At 36.3% G+C, this 16948-nt stretch overlaps 1 protein-coding gene across 1 annotated transcript in view; it reads left to right on the top strand.

Annotated features, from left to right (window-relative positions):
- The window catches only part of SLC7A8 (solute carrier family 7 member 8), a 33113-nt gene extending 17102 nt beyond the window's left edge, over positions 1-16011 (top strand). Inside the window, exons 5-12 of the mRNA XM_072415085.1 lie at positions 6966-7091; positions 7658-7811; positions 10773-10896; positions 11045-11148; positions 12000-12096; positions 12259-12408; positions 13202-13379; positions 14809-16011. Coding sequence (XP_072271186.1) covers positions 6966-7091; positions 7658-7811; positions 10773-10896; positions 11045-11148; positions 12000-12096; positions 12259-12408; positions 13202-13379; positions 14809-14957 — 1082 coding nt within the window. The 3' untranslated portion in view covers positions 14958-16011. The remainder of the gene's footprint in view (positions 1-6965; positions 7092-7657; positions 7812-10772; positions 10897-11044; positions 11149-11999; positions 12097-12258; positions 12409-13201; positions 13380-14808) is intronic.
- The last annotated feature ends 937 nt before the right edge of the window (positions 16012-16948 follow it).

The following is a 16948-nucleotide window of genomic DNA, read 5'->3' as shown; positions in this document are numbered from 1 at the left end:
TCTTGGTTTATATTTTTATCAATAAATCCTCTGTAAATTGAAGGAATTCATCAGCTCACCAATTCTTTGGTTGGATAGATTGGACATGTTAAGTATAAATATCAGTGTACATATTGATAGATAGCACACAAGTTGTGTCATATGAATAAACAATCAAGTACATCCAATCATAAATCTGATCACCTTTCATCCAAATAAGGAACCCAAAATATTATACACATGTAGGCAGTGTTTTTGGAGAGTTGAGAAATCAAAACTGTGGATCTGCTGAGCTTAACTGTATGAACTTGTCCACAGTGCAGCCAATAGATATACCCATCATACAAAAAGAATTAGAAATCTAATAGCCTAATAAAAGTTTAAATGTACTTTTACATGTGCATGTGTGTTCATTAGGAATTTTTGGATCACGCTCTTATATTCTGATATTAGATGTACAAATACCCAGGGCTATATTTATGATGCACGATAGGCTAGTGGATACAGGCAGCATTTTCTTCCCCCCATAAAAATTCTAATGATGGTCATCGCATATATTCCAGATTAGGAACAGTAAAACAAGCAAATGTTCTATTTAATATAGGTAAAAGGGGCCAAAGGTGGTGTGTCTTCAGGCTTCTATTATGGAAATCATCTAGTTCTTCCTCCATTGTGTTGGTACTTAAAAAGCTCCAACTCATTAGTGCTATTCTATAATAAACTTGTCTCTATGGAGTGTCCTATATCTCCTAATCTTCTCTCCCATAACTGCGCACTATTTATCTAGCTATATTCATATAGTTCTGCTTTTAGGAGCCTTTACTAGTTGCTGATGTGTTCAGGTTTTATCAAAGGATGCTAAAATAAGAAAAGCACCTGTATACCACAGCTGTATTAGCTAATAATTCATTTGCACAAGTGTAATGTTCAGTTGTCTCATCCAGGCATTAAGCTTTTAGGTCACAGGGTGCTTGAAACACCACAGCCATTTAATTTAAAAGCTTCAGGCTTCAGTGTTAATGGCGTGCTGATAAACATTAACTCGGCATTTAGAGGCAAGTACAAGAAAGTTAACAGAAAAGTGCTTACCTCTCTTTTGACTATTATATAAGGTTGATGTGATTAGTTTAGCTTATGTAACATTTTTTCTAATTCATTGGACCAGAATTGTAATATTTATTTCATGCTTTTATGCAATGCTTTTCTTTAGTAAATTTACTTCTGTTTGCTTCCCAATTGAGCTGACTTAAGCCTCATAAGCACACCAGATGCACAGAAAAATGCTACAATTTAAGTTTGTTGAAATGAAAGGTCTGGTGATAGGGTCTATTTAAGGTTAGAGTAGGTGTCATTTTCATTTAGTCCTTGGTATTATAATTTAGTAATTACTATTAGTTAGGTGTGATACTATTCATCTGCACCATACGTAATACCCGTAATTTCCCTTTTTCCTTATTGCTCCCTGTCCTGCTGGACTTTATTTACAAGTGTGTGTCCAATTTTCTGCTTTGCTCCATCTCCTATTTCTGGTATTTTTCCCCTCCCATCTGTCTTCTACTTTCTGAGCTTAAAAAACAAGTTGTCTGGCCTGGCAGAACGCCCTGATCTACAGGACATTGTATACGAGCACAACTGACTTCCAAGTATTGGTGTAAGGAAGAGGCATACCTGCACCACATGAGTCAATGACATACTACAGCCTCTAGCAAGATCTTTTTGTGTGTCAAATACTAAAAAAACAAAGCTGCATATCAGCATATTACAAGGCAACATTATGAACTCATCGTAGGAACCATTTGTGATTCTAAAGCACATACTTGAAGCTTTTGTTACTATAGTCAATCAGATTATCATGCACTTCTCATGGCTGTTACCTAATCTAGCTGGTTCCAGATGGAATGGGCATTCTGCCCTTACTCTTCCCTCCTCCTTTAGGATAAATAAGTTCAGTTAGGTGATCCAAGTATACACGATTATGTCATATTTTGTTTATTTCATATAAAAATGTATTCCAGCAGGTTATTCATGTGGTTCATCCAACTGCCTTTTAATGTCTTCATGTCAACATGAAGTTTCTTTGTGCCAGGATAAAGTAAATGTAGGAGGTGATTTAAAAAACATATTTGTAGTTCTTTGTCTTGTTTAATGTGCATACTTAGTAACATTTATGAGTGTTTAGTATACCATACTTAGTTACTTTTTTTTGTAGTGATTGAAGAAGTTGTATTAGAGATACTGTACAAGAGCTTTTAGGATCATTTTAATATAGTATGTTTTTTGTTTTATTCTTTTGTAAAAATTATTGTGCATAGACCTAATAACAGCATGCAATGCCAAGCTGCAATATCTAAAGCTAGTAAAGTACTTTCTTGTATTAAAAGAGGAATAGACTGCAGAGATGGAGACATAATCCTGCCCCTGTACAAAGCATTGGTCAGACCACATCTGGAATATGTAGTCCAGTTTTAGGCACCAGTTCACAAAAAGGACATTGTAGAATTGGAGAGAGTGCAGAGAAGGCAACTAAACTAATAAAAGTAATGGAGGAGCTCAGCTTTGAGGAGAGATTAGCTGAACTGAATCTGTTCTCCCTTGAGAACAGACGTTTAAGGGGGGATATGATCACCCTGTATAAATATATAAACGGTCCATATAGAGGACTCTCTCCCACATTATTCACTTTAAGATCATTACAAAGAACAAGAGGGCACTCTTTTGTCTGGAGGAAAAGAAGTTTAAGCTCCCGATAAGGAAGGGATTCCTCACTGTAAGATCTGTGAAAATGTGGAATCAGCTCCCTCAGGAAGTAGTTTCAGCAACTACTATAGATTGCTTTAAGATAAAGCTGGATGTTTTTCTAGAAGCACAGAATATAACTGGGTATTAAGGCTTTAAAGTAAAAATAACACTGACTGTTGATCCAGGGAACATCCGGTTGCCTCATGGAATCAGGAAGGATTTTTTTCCCCGTGTTGAAGCAAGTTGTACCAGGGTTTTTTTTTCCTTTCTCTGGACCAACTATGTCCTATAGGGCTTTATGTCTGGGATATGTTTATTTCCCTTGTGGTTGAACTTGATGGACTTATGTCTTTTATCAACCTAACCTACTATGTAACTATGCATGGTAAGCGCATCTCAAATGTCTGTGTGTCTTAGATTTTATAGTAAAACATGTGTATGACAATCTTTAAAGCCTTTTAAGTCAGTATTGGCTTTGGTTTTCTTATTTTTGTGTAATCCCCATAATGTACAATACAAACAAGAAGAAGCAGGAAGTACAGTGATTTAGTGATTGGCAGTCATATTTGGCATCAATGCCAATGGGGTCCTGGGCTCAAATCTTACTAAACTTTATCTATATATAGATTATTTGTTTACTTGGGGTACTTTGGTTCCCATCCATCATTCAAAACTGTATTTGCGTTTTTTGTTTGGAATGTTTTAGCTTTGGTGAGATTCACCCCTTGTACTCCTGGCCATTGTCACAGACAAAAAAAAAACTTCTCACCAGAACAAAAGGTAGGGGGAAATATTCCAGTGGGGACACCCTTTCCTGGGACAAATGTCTAAAATTTCACCTAACTTCCTGTTGTACCTCTAAATAGCAGAGTAAAGGAAACCCTTCTCTTCTCTATTCAAACAAAAAACATGAACTATGCATACACTTGTACTATACACACAGCTTTGACGTTGATCTGTGTACCAGCCCCACTAAAGCTTCCTCACATCAAATGATAGCTTGTTGGGCAAAAATCAAGCGCATGTACTGTGGTCCCCAGATGTTGTTCATCAGTTTGCCCTTATAGATTGATGAATGTCTGCTCAGGAACAACAGCTTTGCTTTCCATTGGAGGCGAGCACAGCAAAATGCCGTCCCCTCATAGAACGGAACATCATTCGTTGTTCTGTCACTGAAAACGATCACAAAAGATTGTTTCCAACAACAGTGTTTAGAGTTCTGTATGGGGTTTAAGCTCTACAAATAATTCCCCAAATGGATCACGAATCTCCGGTCCTCGAGGATAAAAGGCCACTCACTAAGCCCCCATGCTATAGTATTTCAATCAACATTACTGAGCAGAGTTCTAGTTAAAAAGGAATTTATACATTAAAGAAAGGAAGGAAGGAAATCATGCATTTTATAAATGTAACTTTATGCAGTCACATGGTAAACATTAGCAATGAAAAATTTAATTGTAAGAATAATCTTCTCAATAATAATCCTTAGGTGAACTACATTTTTAAAGGGTTGACCTACTTTAATGCTAAGAATGTGGGAAAATTGTTGGTGGACTTTAGAGAGCTGCTGGATACTTAAGCATGATCTGACAGCCTATAAGCATACTAGTTTATTTCAGAGCAGGAACGAGGAGATTAGACATACAGGAATCAATGTTAGTTCAATGTAATTAAAGGTTTCCAAATTGACCAATCCAGGTTATTTCAATTCAATGACTTATAAAGAATTCAGAAATAATCAGTTTACCTTCCATGCTATGAATGATTAAATCGACTGCTCAGTTAAATAGGAAAACAGGAAAATCGACCTGTATTTGGCTAGCTATAGTGTAATTCTGACTTTTTAGGAAGGGTTGGGGGGGGTCAGATACCCGTAGAAGACGCCAACCAATAAGGTGTACAGACATTATTAAGAGATGATAATTGCTCATGGTGTAATGTACAGTTATCCTTAATGAGCTAAAAACCATTTAAACCTATACAATCTATTGTCGCCATGTACTTGTAGATCAGCCTGTACATATATGTATAAATAAATATAAAAGAAAATATACCTAATATCTAAATAAATTATAAAAATTCAGTAATCTGTATTTCGATGGCAAATCAATATGTGATGAATCTGTATAGAAGCTGTGAGTGTTTGGACTATAAATAATAAGATGTCTTCTGTATCCAGCCAAGATGTGTGTGTGATCATGGGGGATGGGATGTGCAGTTACCTCCCCCTGCCCTGTTTATCATGCACCGCTCCATAGTGCTCTCCACACACCCATCATCATCCATGTTATCTGAAGGCTGTTCTACTCCAGTTCAGGCTGTACTGGTTATCTGCATTGTGTCTTGGGGCAGACACCATTATCTTAATGTGTCAGGGACGTAGTATTGGGTGTAGGCGCGAGAGAACAGTTTAATACTACACGTGGGTGCCTCCTGTATTGTCTTTCCTGTGTCTTGTACAGACTCGATAGTTAGGAAATGACCTTGTCGATTTTCCATAAAATTCCCCTGCGTCACACATGCCATTTCTGAGCTGCATCGACTTGGGCACTGGCAGGAGGCCATAGCTGATGAGTCAGATGGAGTGCCACCTCTTTGCAGATAATTAGAAAGCGTTAGGGATGTATAATCTAAGCAGGAATAATTCATGTCTAGCTATGTATTGGGTATTAAATCTTTGTTGTCATGAAACCCAGCTGAATGGTACTCTTTAGATCAATACAGTGTTTGATAACGGCCAGTGCCGCAGGATTCTGTAAATCTTTATAGGCAGCCATTCTGTGTGTTACTATGCTCTTGTGTGACAGTACAGCATGAATTATATGTCAATATATTCCCATAAGACCAGCAGTTTGCATGTATCTGATAAATCTTCATCGTAATGTGGTTTGGAATACTGCAGTGCTCAGTGAGTAAAGCAGACTCTATTTATTATAGGAAGCATGGTTCAGGACAGTTCTGGTTCTCACTGGATTGGAGATCGCAGTCATTGGCAGACATTCTTTTATCAGTTCAAGTTTCCTGCTTTCCAATAATAATAATGTACATCCAAAGTCTACTGAAAGAGGAACTTGTTTTTTAAAGAAAAGTATTTTCCATTTTGTATATGCATGCTCCTTGTTAATGTATAGTTTTGCATTCACATTTTCAAATTTCAATTATTTTTAGACTACAGAAATTACAGCACACTTTATCTATATCTACAAGAATACTTAATATGTGTTACTATAGTATAACAATAAAAAATTCTAATAAAAAATAAGTGCAGCTAAATTCAGAACTCAATACCATAAAAGCTGTATAATAATTTGTCTGAAAACATATATTTATGTATATATACACTTACCCACACTTATATATATATATATATATATATATATATATATATATATATGTATGTATATGTATACACTTTGTTATAAAAGAATGGATTATGGTGGATTATGCAGTTGCAGAGTTTCTGGGGGGCAGTAGGGCTATTTGCTAGCAGAAAGTTAGTGTTTAGGGTGTTGAGGTTCAGTGTCAGTCGTGTTGGGGTGCAGAGTCAGGGGTTTCAGAGGCTCAATGTCAGAGTGCCAGGGGTATTGGATTTTTCATTGGCCCAAATGCAGAAGTTCTTGTAAGCCTGCCAGGTGCATTAACGTTTTTAGAACATTATTACATACTAGATTTTATGTTGTATTTTTCATAATTATTTTCAGCTCTTGTTGTAGTAAATAATAATGGTGAAAACTTAGTAAATTGAGCTTAATGATCAGAAGTAATTACCCTATTTTACCATCCCTTGCAGTTCCAGTATGTAAGCAACTAAAGGTAGTCACCTATCTGCTGTACCAGGCTCCCATCCGTGGCCAGCACCCGAAAGCTGTACTGGCATGTGGTCACTTTCAAATGCTGACCAGTTCAACCTATTAGTGGCTTGCCTAAGCATATTTTATGCCCTTTGACTAAGACCAGAGGCCAAAGGGAGCTTGGAGCTGCTGATACGTAAATATTACACAGCATTTCACATTATCTAGGTACATAGGTTATGTTTAGACTAGGGTTTAGATCCATTCTACCTATTCATGCTCACATGCTTATCTAAAAGAAAACCAATAAAACACTATATATCTTATGAGCTGGCTAAGGATATTGGAAGTCAGCTTCCTCTTTCTCTAGCATATAATAACCTGATCTGTAGATTTGGCTATATATTAGTGTCTGTTGAACCTAACACTGACTGTTGTTTTATTTTCATCTTGTAGTGCTGCTTACATGGATAAACTGTTCAAGTGTGCGATGGGCTACTCGAGTTCAAGATATATTTACAGCCGGAAAGCTGCTGGCATTAGCCTTGATCATAATCATGGGAATAGTACAGATCTGCAAAGGTATGTGTGCTGTGATTATATCAAAGCAACCTATATTACATAAACTCCTGTAATAACTTAAAGTCATTAGGAATATATTTTGAAATACTTAGGATGTTCATAAGCATCATATACTTAAAAGTGACCTTATGGATGTTGGCCACATATTGTGTAAAAACGAGATTTGACCCTTGATGCAAATTCTCCCATTATATGATGTGTGATTGGAACATTGCTGATATAAGCAGATCTGCTGCACCTGCAGATTTTTGGCTAAGGATTTTAGGAAATCGTGTCATTTTCTGAGATAGGTTTTTAACATGCTAGCCATCTCTCTGGCTTCAATTCTTTCAGTCATTTACCTGGAACAAGCAACTAAACATATGTTTTGGTCAGTCATGTAGAATGCCCAAGGGTCAGTATGAATGCCAAGCAACCAGCATTTTCAGGGCATGCAATGTTGCCCCATGTTGTGCAACAACAGGAAGAGTAAATTCATAAAGCGAAAAATTCCTTTTTGTGTATAGGTGCATATTTTTTGTATATGAGATCAAATATCTATGATAATGTTACTTTTTCTTACACAGGGGAGTATTTCTGGCTGGAACCTAAGAATGCCTTTGAGAATTTCCAAGAGCCAGACATTGGTCTCATTGCGTTAGCATTTCTGCAGGGATCGTTCGCTTATGGTGGTTGGAACTTTTTGAACTACGTCACAGAAGAGCTAGTGAATCCCTACAAGTATGTGTAGTTAACAGGGACTGGGTGGCTGATAATTTCATGCATATTCCACATGAAATTACCTTGTGATTGTAGTACCAATGTTATCTAATGGCTAACAACTTTTACAAAATAGGCATAGTACACTACAGCAATACTGATATTTTACCATTATTATGGCAAATGCTTCAAATATAATCTTTATATATTCCATATACTAGTAGACAGCATTCATATTTTATTGATGCACTACAAAACCCAAACTGATGCCCAATAAAGAATGTAGAACTTATTTATTACAAACCACTTAAACAGTTAAATTGCCATTTCAGTATTTGTCAGAAAATAAAAAATATTGCCACTTCATGGTTGAATTTATACAAAGCAAAATACAATGCAGTGACTGTTATAAAATGAGATCATTATTTTGATGATCAATGAAATGGAACATGTGCTAATTGCCTATTTATTTAAGTAAAAAAAATGTTAACATCATGTCCCCACTACTTATATTCATAGCCCACCTCATATTCTAGGCTCCCTTTAAAAAAGAAGCAAAAAGTAAAAGTCATTTATCCTCATCAGACAATCAGATATCAGCTATTAGCAGTTTGGTAGAACCAACTATGCACTTATCTTGGAAGCTTTCCATCAGCATTCAATAGAAAACAATGGTCACTGAGGTTTAATCAGTAATCTGCCACCCACAGTTTAAATGTTTTGTGTAAGCAGACTAAATTTTGATTAAGAGGTAATACTATCCCAATGCCAAACAAAATACATTTATTCAATTTCCCCTCCCCTCAAACTTTGGTTGCAGTTGTCCTTTTATTACCATGCAGTCGTGCTTTTCAGCTAAATGAACACTTTTAAAATTGCTATGTTTGCAGCCAACCTTATATGACCACAACCTGAAAAATACAGCCCCACCTTTGATAATTTGGTTATGGTAGTGTGACAAAGCAATACATTGTGCTTTTCTGATTGTCTTGTCTAAAAGGGAAGACCTTCTTACTTCCCAGTTGGTGAGTTCTGGCCCTGTATTGTAATTGCAGTGGGCTCAGTATAAAAAGTGCAGTAAATGTCAGCCATATTTAGTATTAGAGTGTGGAAACATCTCCCAATGATCATCATTTTTGGTGAGTTATCTCCACTTATAGCTCAATCACGTCTCTGTCACAATATGAAGGAGTGTGGGAAAGATCTCTGTATGCCCACTGTTGTTAGTAAATAATTAGTTCCTCTTTAGCAAACCTAATGAAAGCTGATATCTGAGTCTGAGTGATTAGTGTTTGCACCTTGTGTCTAAACAATACCTTTTGTGTTACTTATCCTTTAAAAATACCAAATACTACCCCTAAGCATATAATCACTTTGGATCTGCATGTTAGTCATGGCTACAGCAGTAAAATATGTTTGTAGGAGAAACTTTAATCCCTATTGATCATGATTATGTAACTAACGTTAGCTGTATCCTTACAGGCTTCACAAAGTGAACATACTTATTTTATACGGATACTTATTTTTTTTTAATAAGTAATTTCTAGTTGAATCCATTGAAATTTGAAAATGACTAAAAGGGATACAATGTGCAATGTTTTTTTATGGATTAGGTATTCAATTTGGTAAAACCATCAAAACAAAACAACAACAACAAAAACTATAAAAAGCCTATCATGATCGTTTTAGACCAAAAAATTGATTTTTATTTTACTTTTTATTGATTGATTGTTTTTGTTTTTTATCTGATCATTTATCATTGGCTGCAAAGCTTTTTATTGCATGGTATCCTGGTACAAAGCAAGCAGGTGCCAGTGTTCCAATAGATTTTCTAACAAGTTTCTGCCTAAAATTGTTCATTATGGAGCAGTGCAAGGCAATAATAAAAAGACACAACATTTTCTGGGTTGTCAGGCACTAGACTGCATAAGGTCAATTCACAAAGGTATAACACATTAGGTATGTTCATCTCATGCATTATTTTGCATTATTTCATTTACAAATGAAAATTCTTTTTCATTTAACTAGCAATGGCTTTATTTCATTATTAAGCTAAATTTGCTGCATGCATTTTTATTCTTAGATTTTAGCTATATATATTAAATTACTAAATTCTTTACCATTAGAGTTCTTCATCATCAGGGTTCCTTCTTAAACTGTTGCAGGGTTTTCCAGGTTTCTGGGAAATCTTTGTAACTATAGAGTTTTGCCACACTGAAGCATTTATTACCCCTCATTTTTAACCCCCTTGCACTAGTTTTTCTTGCCATGCTTACTAGGATAATTTACTATTTTTATGTTTAATGTGAACCTGTGGTCTAAGGAGAAATCTCAACTTAATTTATCATAGACATGAGATATTTTATTTAGGCCATTTCACACAAATGCATTGGAGTTAATAAGAAACAAACTCATTGATATTTTAGCAGTGGTTAAATCAGTTTACAGAAAGGTTGCTGTTGGTTGTTTCTATTGACATTGAAATGTTACATATTCCTAACAAACAGTAATATAGTTTTCACACAATTTCCCACCAACGTTTGTAGTTGCAGTCACTGTGGAGTTACACGTCGTTAAATTTGACATTAAAGCCACTGAAGTCATTATTATTCTCTCATCCAGGTCACCTGCTCTGTGTTTATAAATACCTGCTTGGTGCTTGGAAAATGACCTCAATGTTTTTACTGCAAACTTTGAGGATTAATTCCTGGCCTGGCCATAGGTTCACTTTATGTTTTGGGAAAAAGGCTAATATTATTGCATTTTCGATGATTTATGTACATATGCTGCGCCTTTATGTTTACGTTTCAACAAAAACTCAGTTGCAAAAATATCATATCATGCCAATATCATCATTTTGACACACAGATTCACATCTGTTTATTATTTCCAGTTCTCACTGGCTTGTTTTTCACTATCCATGTATGTATCCATTGCTCCCTCTAGTGGCAAAACTCAGTTATTTATTATGTCTTTTAACAGGAACCTCCCACGTGCCATCTTCATATCTATCCCTCTTGTCACCTTTGTATACGTTTTTGCAAACATTGCCTATGTCACAGCCATGTCCCCACAGGAACTACTGGCTTCCAATGCAGTAGCCGTGGTGAGTATCTTTAAATTAGTCTGAATATTCTACAAGTATGGGAAAGAAATTTCTCATTTTGAATTATTAGTTTTATTTTTTTTTATCGTATCGTGTATTTTGTTATTCATTTTAAATACACTGTTTACCTTTATTTCTGTTTCTTTAGACATTTGGAGAGAAGTTGTTAGGTGTAATGGCTTGGATCATGCCAATATCTGTGGCTTTGTCCACATTTGGAGGAGTCAATGGATCTCTTTTCACTTCTTCCAGGTGAGAGGCTATTTTAATAGAAAAGAGGGTACATTTTACATTACTATCTAGGAGTATCAGTTTGCTAAAAAAAAAGAATTTATTGGGTAATAGGTGCAATAAAAAATTTTTTATATTGTCAAAACACCACTAAGGTTACTATACTTTGTGAATGAACACATGACGGCGTTATTACCGTTACATTTTGCTGTTATTTATAAAAATGCCAGCTTGCAGGTCAATAAAGAGTGCTGTATATACAGACCAAGTGATCACTTAGATTTCATCATCATCATCATCATCCATTTTCTGATGGCTTGTTAAAGTGGAAACCAAACCTTATTATTTGTATTAATATGAATAAGGTGGGGAACGGTTAAACCTTCATCAGGCTTTCTGTTTCAGAAGTTTTTTCTTTACTTTCAGTACAGGAAACTACTCAAAATCTCCATAATGAGAATGCAGGCAATAATACCAAGTTAGGGTATTACACATTTCTCATTAAAATATGTTTGTATTGTAAAATGTGTCTCTGGACTCCTTCTAATTTCCTGTCACTGGGAAATATCTGCAGTGATAAAAAGAACAGTAATTAGACAGAAGATTTAACTCTCTCATTCTGTCCAAATATGAAAACCAAATTCACTAAGGTGATTCTTGAAGGAAGCAAAGGTACATTTTAGAATATGGGTGATAAGAACATTAATAAAAAAGGCAATAGTTATTATGTAATACATAGACAAAGCCATGTAAAGATCCTGTTACTATGATCTTGTTTTTTCAACTGTACTTTGATGTAATGATTAAAATATATTTGCTGTGTTTAAACATGTTGCTCTCTTGGTATTAACTCAAGTCTGTTCTTTTCATAGGTTGTTTTTCGCGGGTGCAAGAGAAGGTCATCTTCCAAGTGTTTTGGCCATGATCCACATCAAGCGGTGTACTCCGATCCCAGCTCTGCTTTTTACGGTAATCCTCCAGACTTTTCAGCTCTACCCTTGTTTGCATAACGTCTGCCCTTCCTGTCTGTCTCCACACCTCTGCTTTTGCTTTTTTTGTGTGTCCATTGATATACGGATTATAGATGATGTTATAATAGCCATGTTTTCTAATTCTCACTTTCGCCCACAGTGCCTTTCTACCTTGCTGATGCTGGTAACCAGTGACATGTATACTCTGATTAATTATGTTGGTTTCATCAATTACCTGTTTTACGGGGTTACCGTGGCTGGTCAGATTGTCTTAAGATGGAAACAGCCAGACATTCCTCGACCAATTAAGGTGAGTGGGTCATAATAAATGAGAAATACCTAATAAAAAAATAGTAAAAATAACCCTTGATTGTCAAAGAAACCATTTCATTGCCCTTTTTTGGGTCAATGTAGTGTAGTTTCTTACCTTTCACTCTCTTGCTTTTCCCCTGCCCCAGTGGAAGTGAGGAAGGCTTATCCACAACCTAAATGATTTACAGGATTGAGGATTCTCTCCCTGCCCACATGTAATGCCCCTACTCTGGAAGCCCAATCTGCTATTGCAAAACACCAGTTCTGCTTTGTGGCAGGGGAGACACCTTGAAGTATGAGTTACTTACCTTTGCTCCCAGTAACTACATGTAGTTGAAAGGATTAAAAGAAAAGAATAGTTTGCTAGTTGGGACATCATCAATATTTTGCCTGCATGTTTACTACAGGCTCAAAGAGTACCAAAATGAGAGATGAGTGAATCATATCCATAGCTTTTGTCATTCGTCCATTGTGTATTTTCATATTGAATGGGATGTTATCAGTGTTGTGTTCTGTTTTGATGCATTCATTTGACAGCAATAAACACATATTCCAACAGGTACATTTGGAATCTCTGTAACCACTTTTCTTTTATTATTCTTGTTGAAAAAAATGTACAGATATGTGGTAGGTAAAAAAAGAATAGAGAGAAATATATGGTAAAAAAACAAGTCTTAGAAATCATAAATGTTTGGTATAAGCTGAATATGATATGTTCATAAGAGAAGAATGAAAGAAGAAAAATCCTCTATTTCTATAACTGTATAATAAATATCCTGTTTCTTCGACAGGTTAACCTAATTTTCCCAGTAATCTACCTCCTGTTCTGGGCTTTCCTGCTTGTCTTCAGTTTGTGGTCTGAGCCGGTTGTCTGTGGCATTGGCTTGGCCATTATGCTTACTGGAGTCCCTGTCTACTTCTTGGGAGTCCACTGGCAAAACAAGCCCCAATGCTTCAATAACTTTGTTGGTAAGTCGTCTCTTCAGTTTGATCCTCCTTCCCTTCATACAACAACTTACTACATACTCTGCGTATGATTTATGTCTTTCTTAGTATTATTATCTGAAATAATCTGAAAGGAAATCAATTCATCATAAGAGACCATTTTTTATTTATTAGTAAAGACAATCAAAACTATACAACTTATATCATATGTTTGTGATCAGAATTCTGATTCTTACTATCGGAAAGTCTGAAGTGCAGAATCTCATCACATGCAATGCTTTGAGAATTCCAACCGTTCACTCAACTCCAGCTATCTAATGCCTGATTCAAACATAATCCTAACCTAATGTCTAATAACTGCTGTAGTTTCCTCCTGGTTCTCTACACTTTTGGGGCATGAATGCTCATGTAGGGGCTTATCAGGGTTAAGTGGAGATGGGTTGGGGCCACACAGGGCCCGAGGCGGGTTTTAAACTTTGACACACCAAACCACCATCTATACACATTCCCTTTTTTTTTTTTTTTTTTTTTTTTTTCATGTTACAGTAATATAATAAAAATTCACAGAAATTATTTTCACTTCAAAAAGAAATATCTTGCACCATCACTTGATGGACTTTAAAGTGTATTTGCCTTGTCTACCCTGTTGAATTTTAGCCTCCTTCACTTTACATATAATCCCTAGCTTTAATCCGTATCCTCCCTTTTTATACCTTCTACCTACCACTTCCTCACTCTCAAGCCGCACTGGTGACAGTAGAGGTCGGTGTTGTGTCACTGATGACATGCAGATCCACAATATTCTCTTATATTAGCATTACTTTGTCTTTAGTGAGGCAGTGACAGGAAAGACCGTACAGAAAAGCAGTAATTTGCAGCTGCACTGTTGGTCATTGCTTTTGAGCATTACAAGTCACAGACGTTTTTGTACTGTGTACCAAAAAAAACACACACATATATATATATATATATATATATATATATATATATATATATAATATTAAGTCCCTATTATGCTTGTTGCACAATATTTGTGCGGACGTTTATGAAATCTATTTACACTGAAGCGTTCTCTAAAATGTTTTTAGTACAAAAAACCCCTACAATATTTCATTTTCATACATGTAATAAAATATATTCTGCTTCAAAATTGCTGGAACATTGTAAAAAGGCAACTGCAGAGAACTACAAAAAAGTACAATTTTATAAATACATAATGCATAATGCCAGTGACAAGATTAGACAGAAAAATACCTGTTTTCATGGCCTCTCTTGCTGTCAAAAAGGGTATGGCATTTTGCTGTCCTGACCTGCAAAGGGGTGAAGCTGTAGAATCAGATAAATATTTCTTTAAAAAAGTGAATGCGCCTTTGTGCCATGGAGGGAATTTACATTTTTTGCTCTAATGGATCAGAATGTAAAATTTAGTATTTTTTTGTATTTTCTTCCCTAGATGCAATGACACGTGCAGGCCAGAAGCTTTGTGTGGTTGTTTATCCTCAGACCGATAGCAAAGATGATGATGTGAGTGAAGAAACCAAAGAGCAGAGAGCACCAATCTACAAGCCAGATTCCGAAGGTGTTGATGAAGCTCATGCTTGAGCCCCTTCCATTAATATGGAAAATTTACTCCACTGCTTCTGTTCAGATATGCTATCAAGACCTCACTGAACAGATTGGCAGAAAGTACTAGATGGATCCTGTGTGTATGTGCACCTGTGTATATGTGTATTTGAGATTGTGTGCATGTGCACACACATTGCTGTGCACATAGACAGTGCCGACTATTGTATTTCCTTCATTGCCCTCAGGTAATAGTGGTATCCCAGGGTATAATCACTCAGTCAGTGCTATAAATTGTCTGTGTTTTGTGACACAGTCGTGCATTGTCCCTCTGCGTTGTACTGTGGACCTGTTCTTGATTTCCACTCCATACAGTGCCCTTTATTGCTATATTAGCTCCCCCCAAAAGCCAAAGGCATTTTGGCCCTAGTCTGTCATGTGACCTGATGTCTGTGCACCTAAAGTAAGAGGTTATCTGATCTCCAAGTGCATATGTGTATGTCTGTGTCTTCAACCCCTGGCATATCTACTATCAGTACTTTAGGTAATAGTCTGCTTCTCGAGATGGTTGCAAAGGACACTACGCCAGAACGAGGTACCTGAAATCAAAGGCAGTCTGAACTTTCTTTTCATGCCATTGTTTTAGACCTTCATCAATTCACAGAGAAATTCTGCTGCTCAGAACATATGTTGCTTTACACCTGACAATCAAGAGACCTGCCTGGACTGACTTTCTTGCCTTTTCTGCAGCCCACATGTGGAATACAATAGGACTACTGATCACATGCCCTGCTTGCTGAAAGAGACTGCCTGCAGAGGAAGGCATTGTACAGCCAGTGCAGTCTTAAGTCTTTCTTCTTCCCAAACTGTAACAAAACATTGTGCTCCCTTTTTCACTCCAAAATTACAATTATCCATAATCTCCTGGGGGAACTTCAACCTCTCAGTACCCAAATACACTCCAGGAGCCTTGGGTAACTATATACCAGGTGTTTTCATTCTCCAAAGTACTCTTCATGTTTTATAAATATTTTTTTTATTTAGGATCTCTTGTTTCTGAATGTAATAAAACTGGATCTGTGCCTTTTGGTGAGATGCTTATGTGTGACGTTTTCCATTCAAATCCGTTGTCCAATACACATATACAGGTAGTCCCCGGGTTACATATGAGATAGGGACTGTAGGTTTGTTCTTAAGTTGAATTTGTATGTAACTCGGAACAGGTACATAATTCTAATAAATGTAATTAGGATGTTAGGCAGCGTGGTGTCAGTTACTGTATAAAATCCTCACTGTGAGTAAATCACAAAGCAAAAAAAAAAAATCTTTATGGAGCCTAGACATTTATTAACTTCTGGAGCAAGCTGTGCTTTGATATGCAAAAAGAAACAACTGCAGAGTTTGTCTTGGTCATTAAAGAGTTACAAGAGGCTGCAGAAAAAGCTCATCCCCCTAAGATCACCCACAACCTCAGCTGTGTTTAGCAAAAGGTTTCTTCTGCACGTCATGCAAACTGCCCCTCCCCCCTTCAAGCCTCCATTCTGCACAGGAGCAAGCAGGGAAGCCCCGCTCGTATCTAGGAGGCGTCCGTATGTCGGATGTTCTTAACTCGGGGGCTACCTGTATGCACACATGTGATTGAAATGGTATATCTGGTAGATGCTTTTTTGGCTTACCAGCATGTGTATAGGAAAGCATTGAAGTACAAATCTACTACTGCATGTACATCACATTCATGCTAAATATGTCAATAGATGTGAAGCATATTTATGTAATCACATTTTATTTAAAGTAACATATTTGCTAAATCATTGAGGAACAGATAAAAGTTTTTATTGTTTCTAGGATGACTGTAATATGTTGTCGTTATGCAGCATCTTTTAATATACACCTTGAGGGTACCAAGAGGTGTAAAATGATTGTCAACTGACCCACCATGAGACCGGTTAAGTTTAGACATCAGAAATCATATTTACCTTTAAACAACACAAATATTAGAAGAAAGCTTGTGTTGTAAGTTACACACTGGA

This window comes from Pyxicephalus adspersus, chromosome 6 (genome assembly GCF_032062135.1).
Source record: "Pyxicephalus adspersus chromosome 6, UCB_Pads_2.0, whole genome shotgun sequence".
Classification (NCBI taxonomy): Eukaryota; Metazoa; Chordata; class Amphibia; order Anura; family Pyxicephalidae; genus Pyxicephalus; species Pyxicephalus adspersus.
This window is presented reverse-complemented; position numbering and strand designations above follow the sequence as displayed.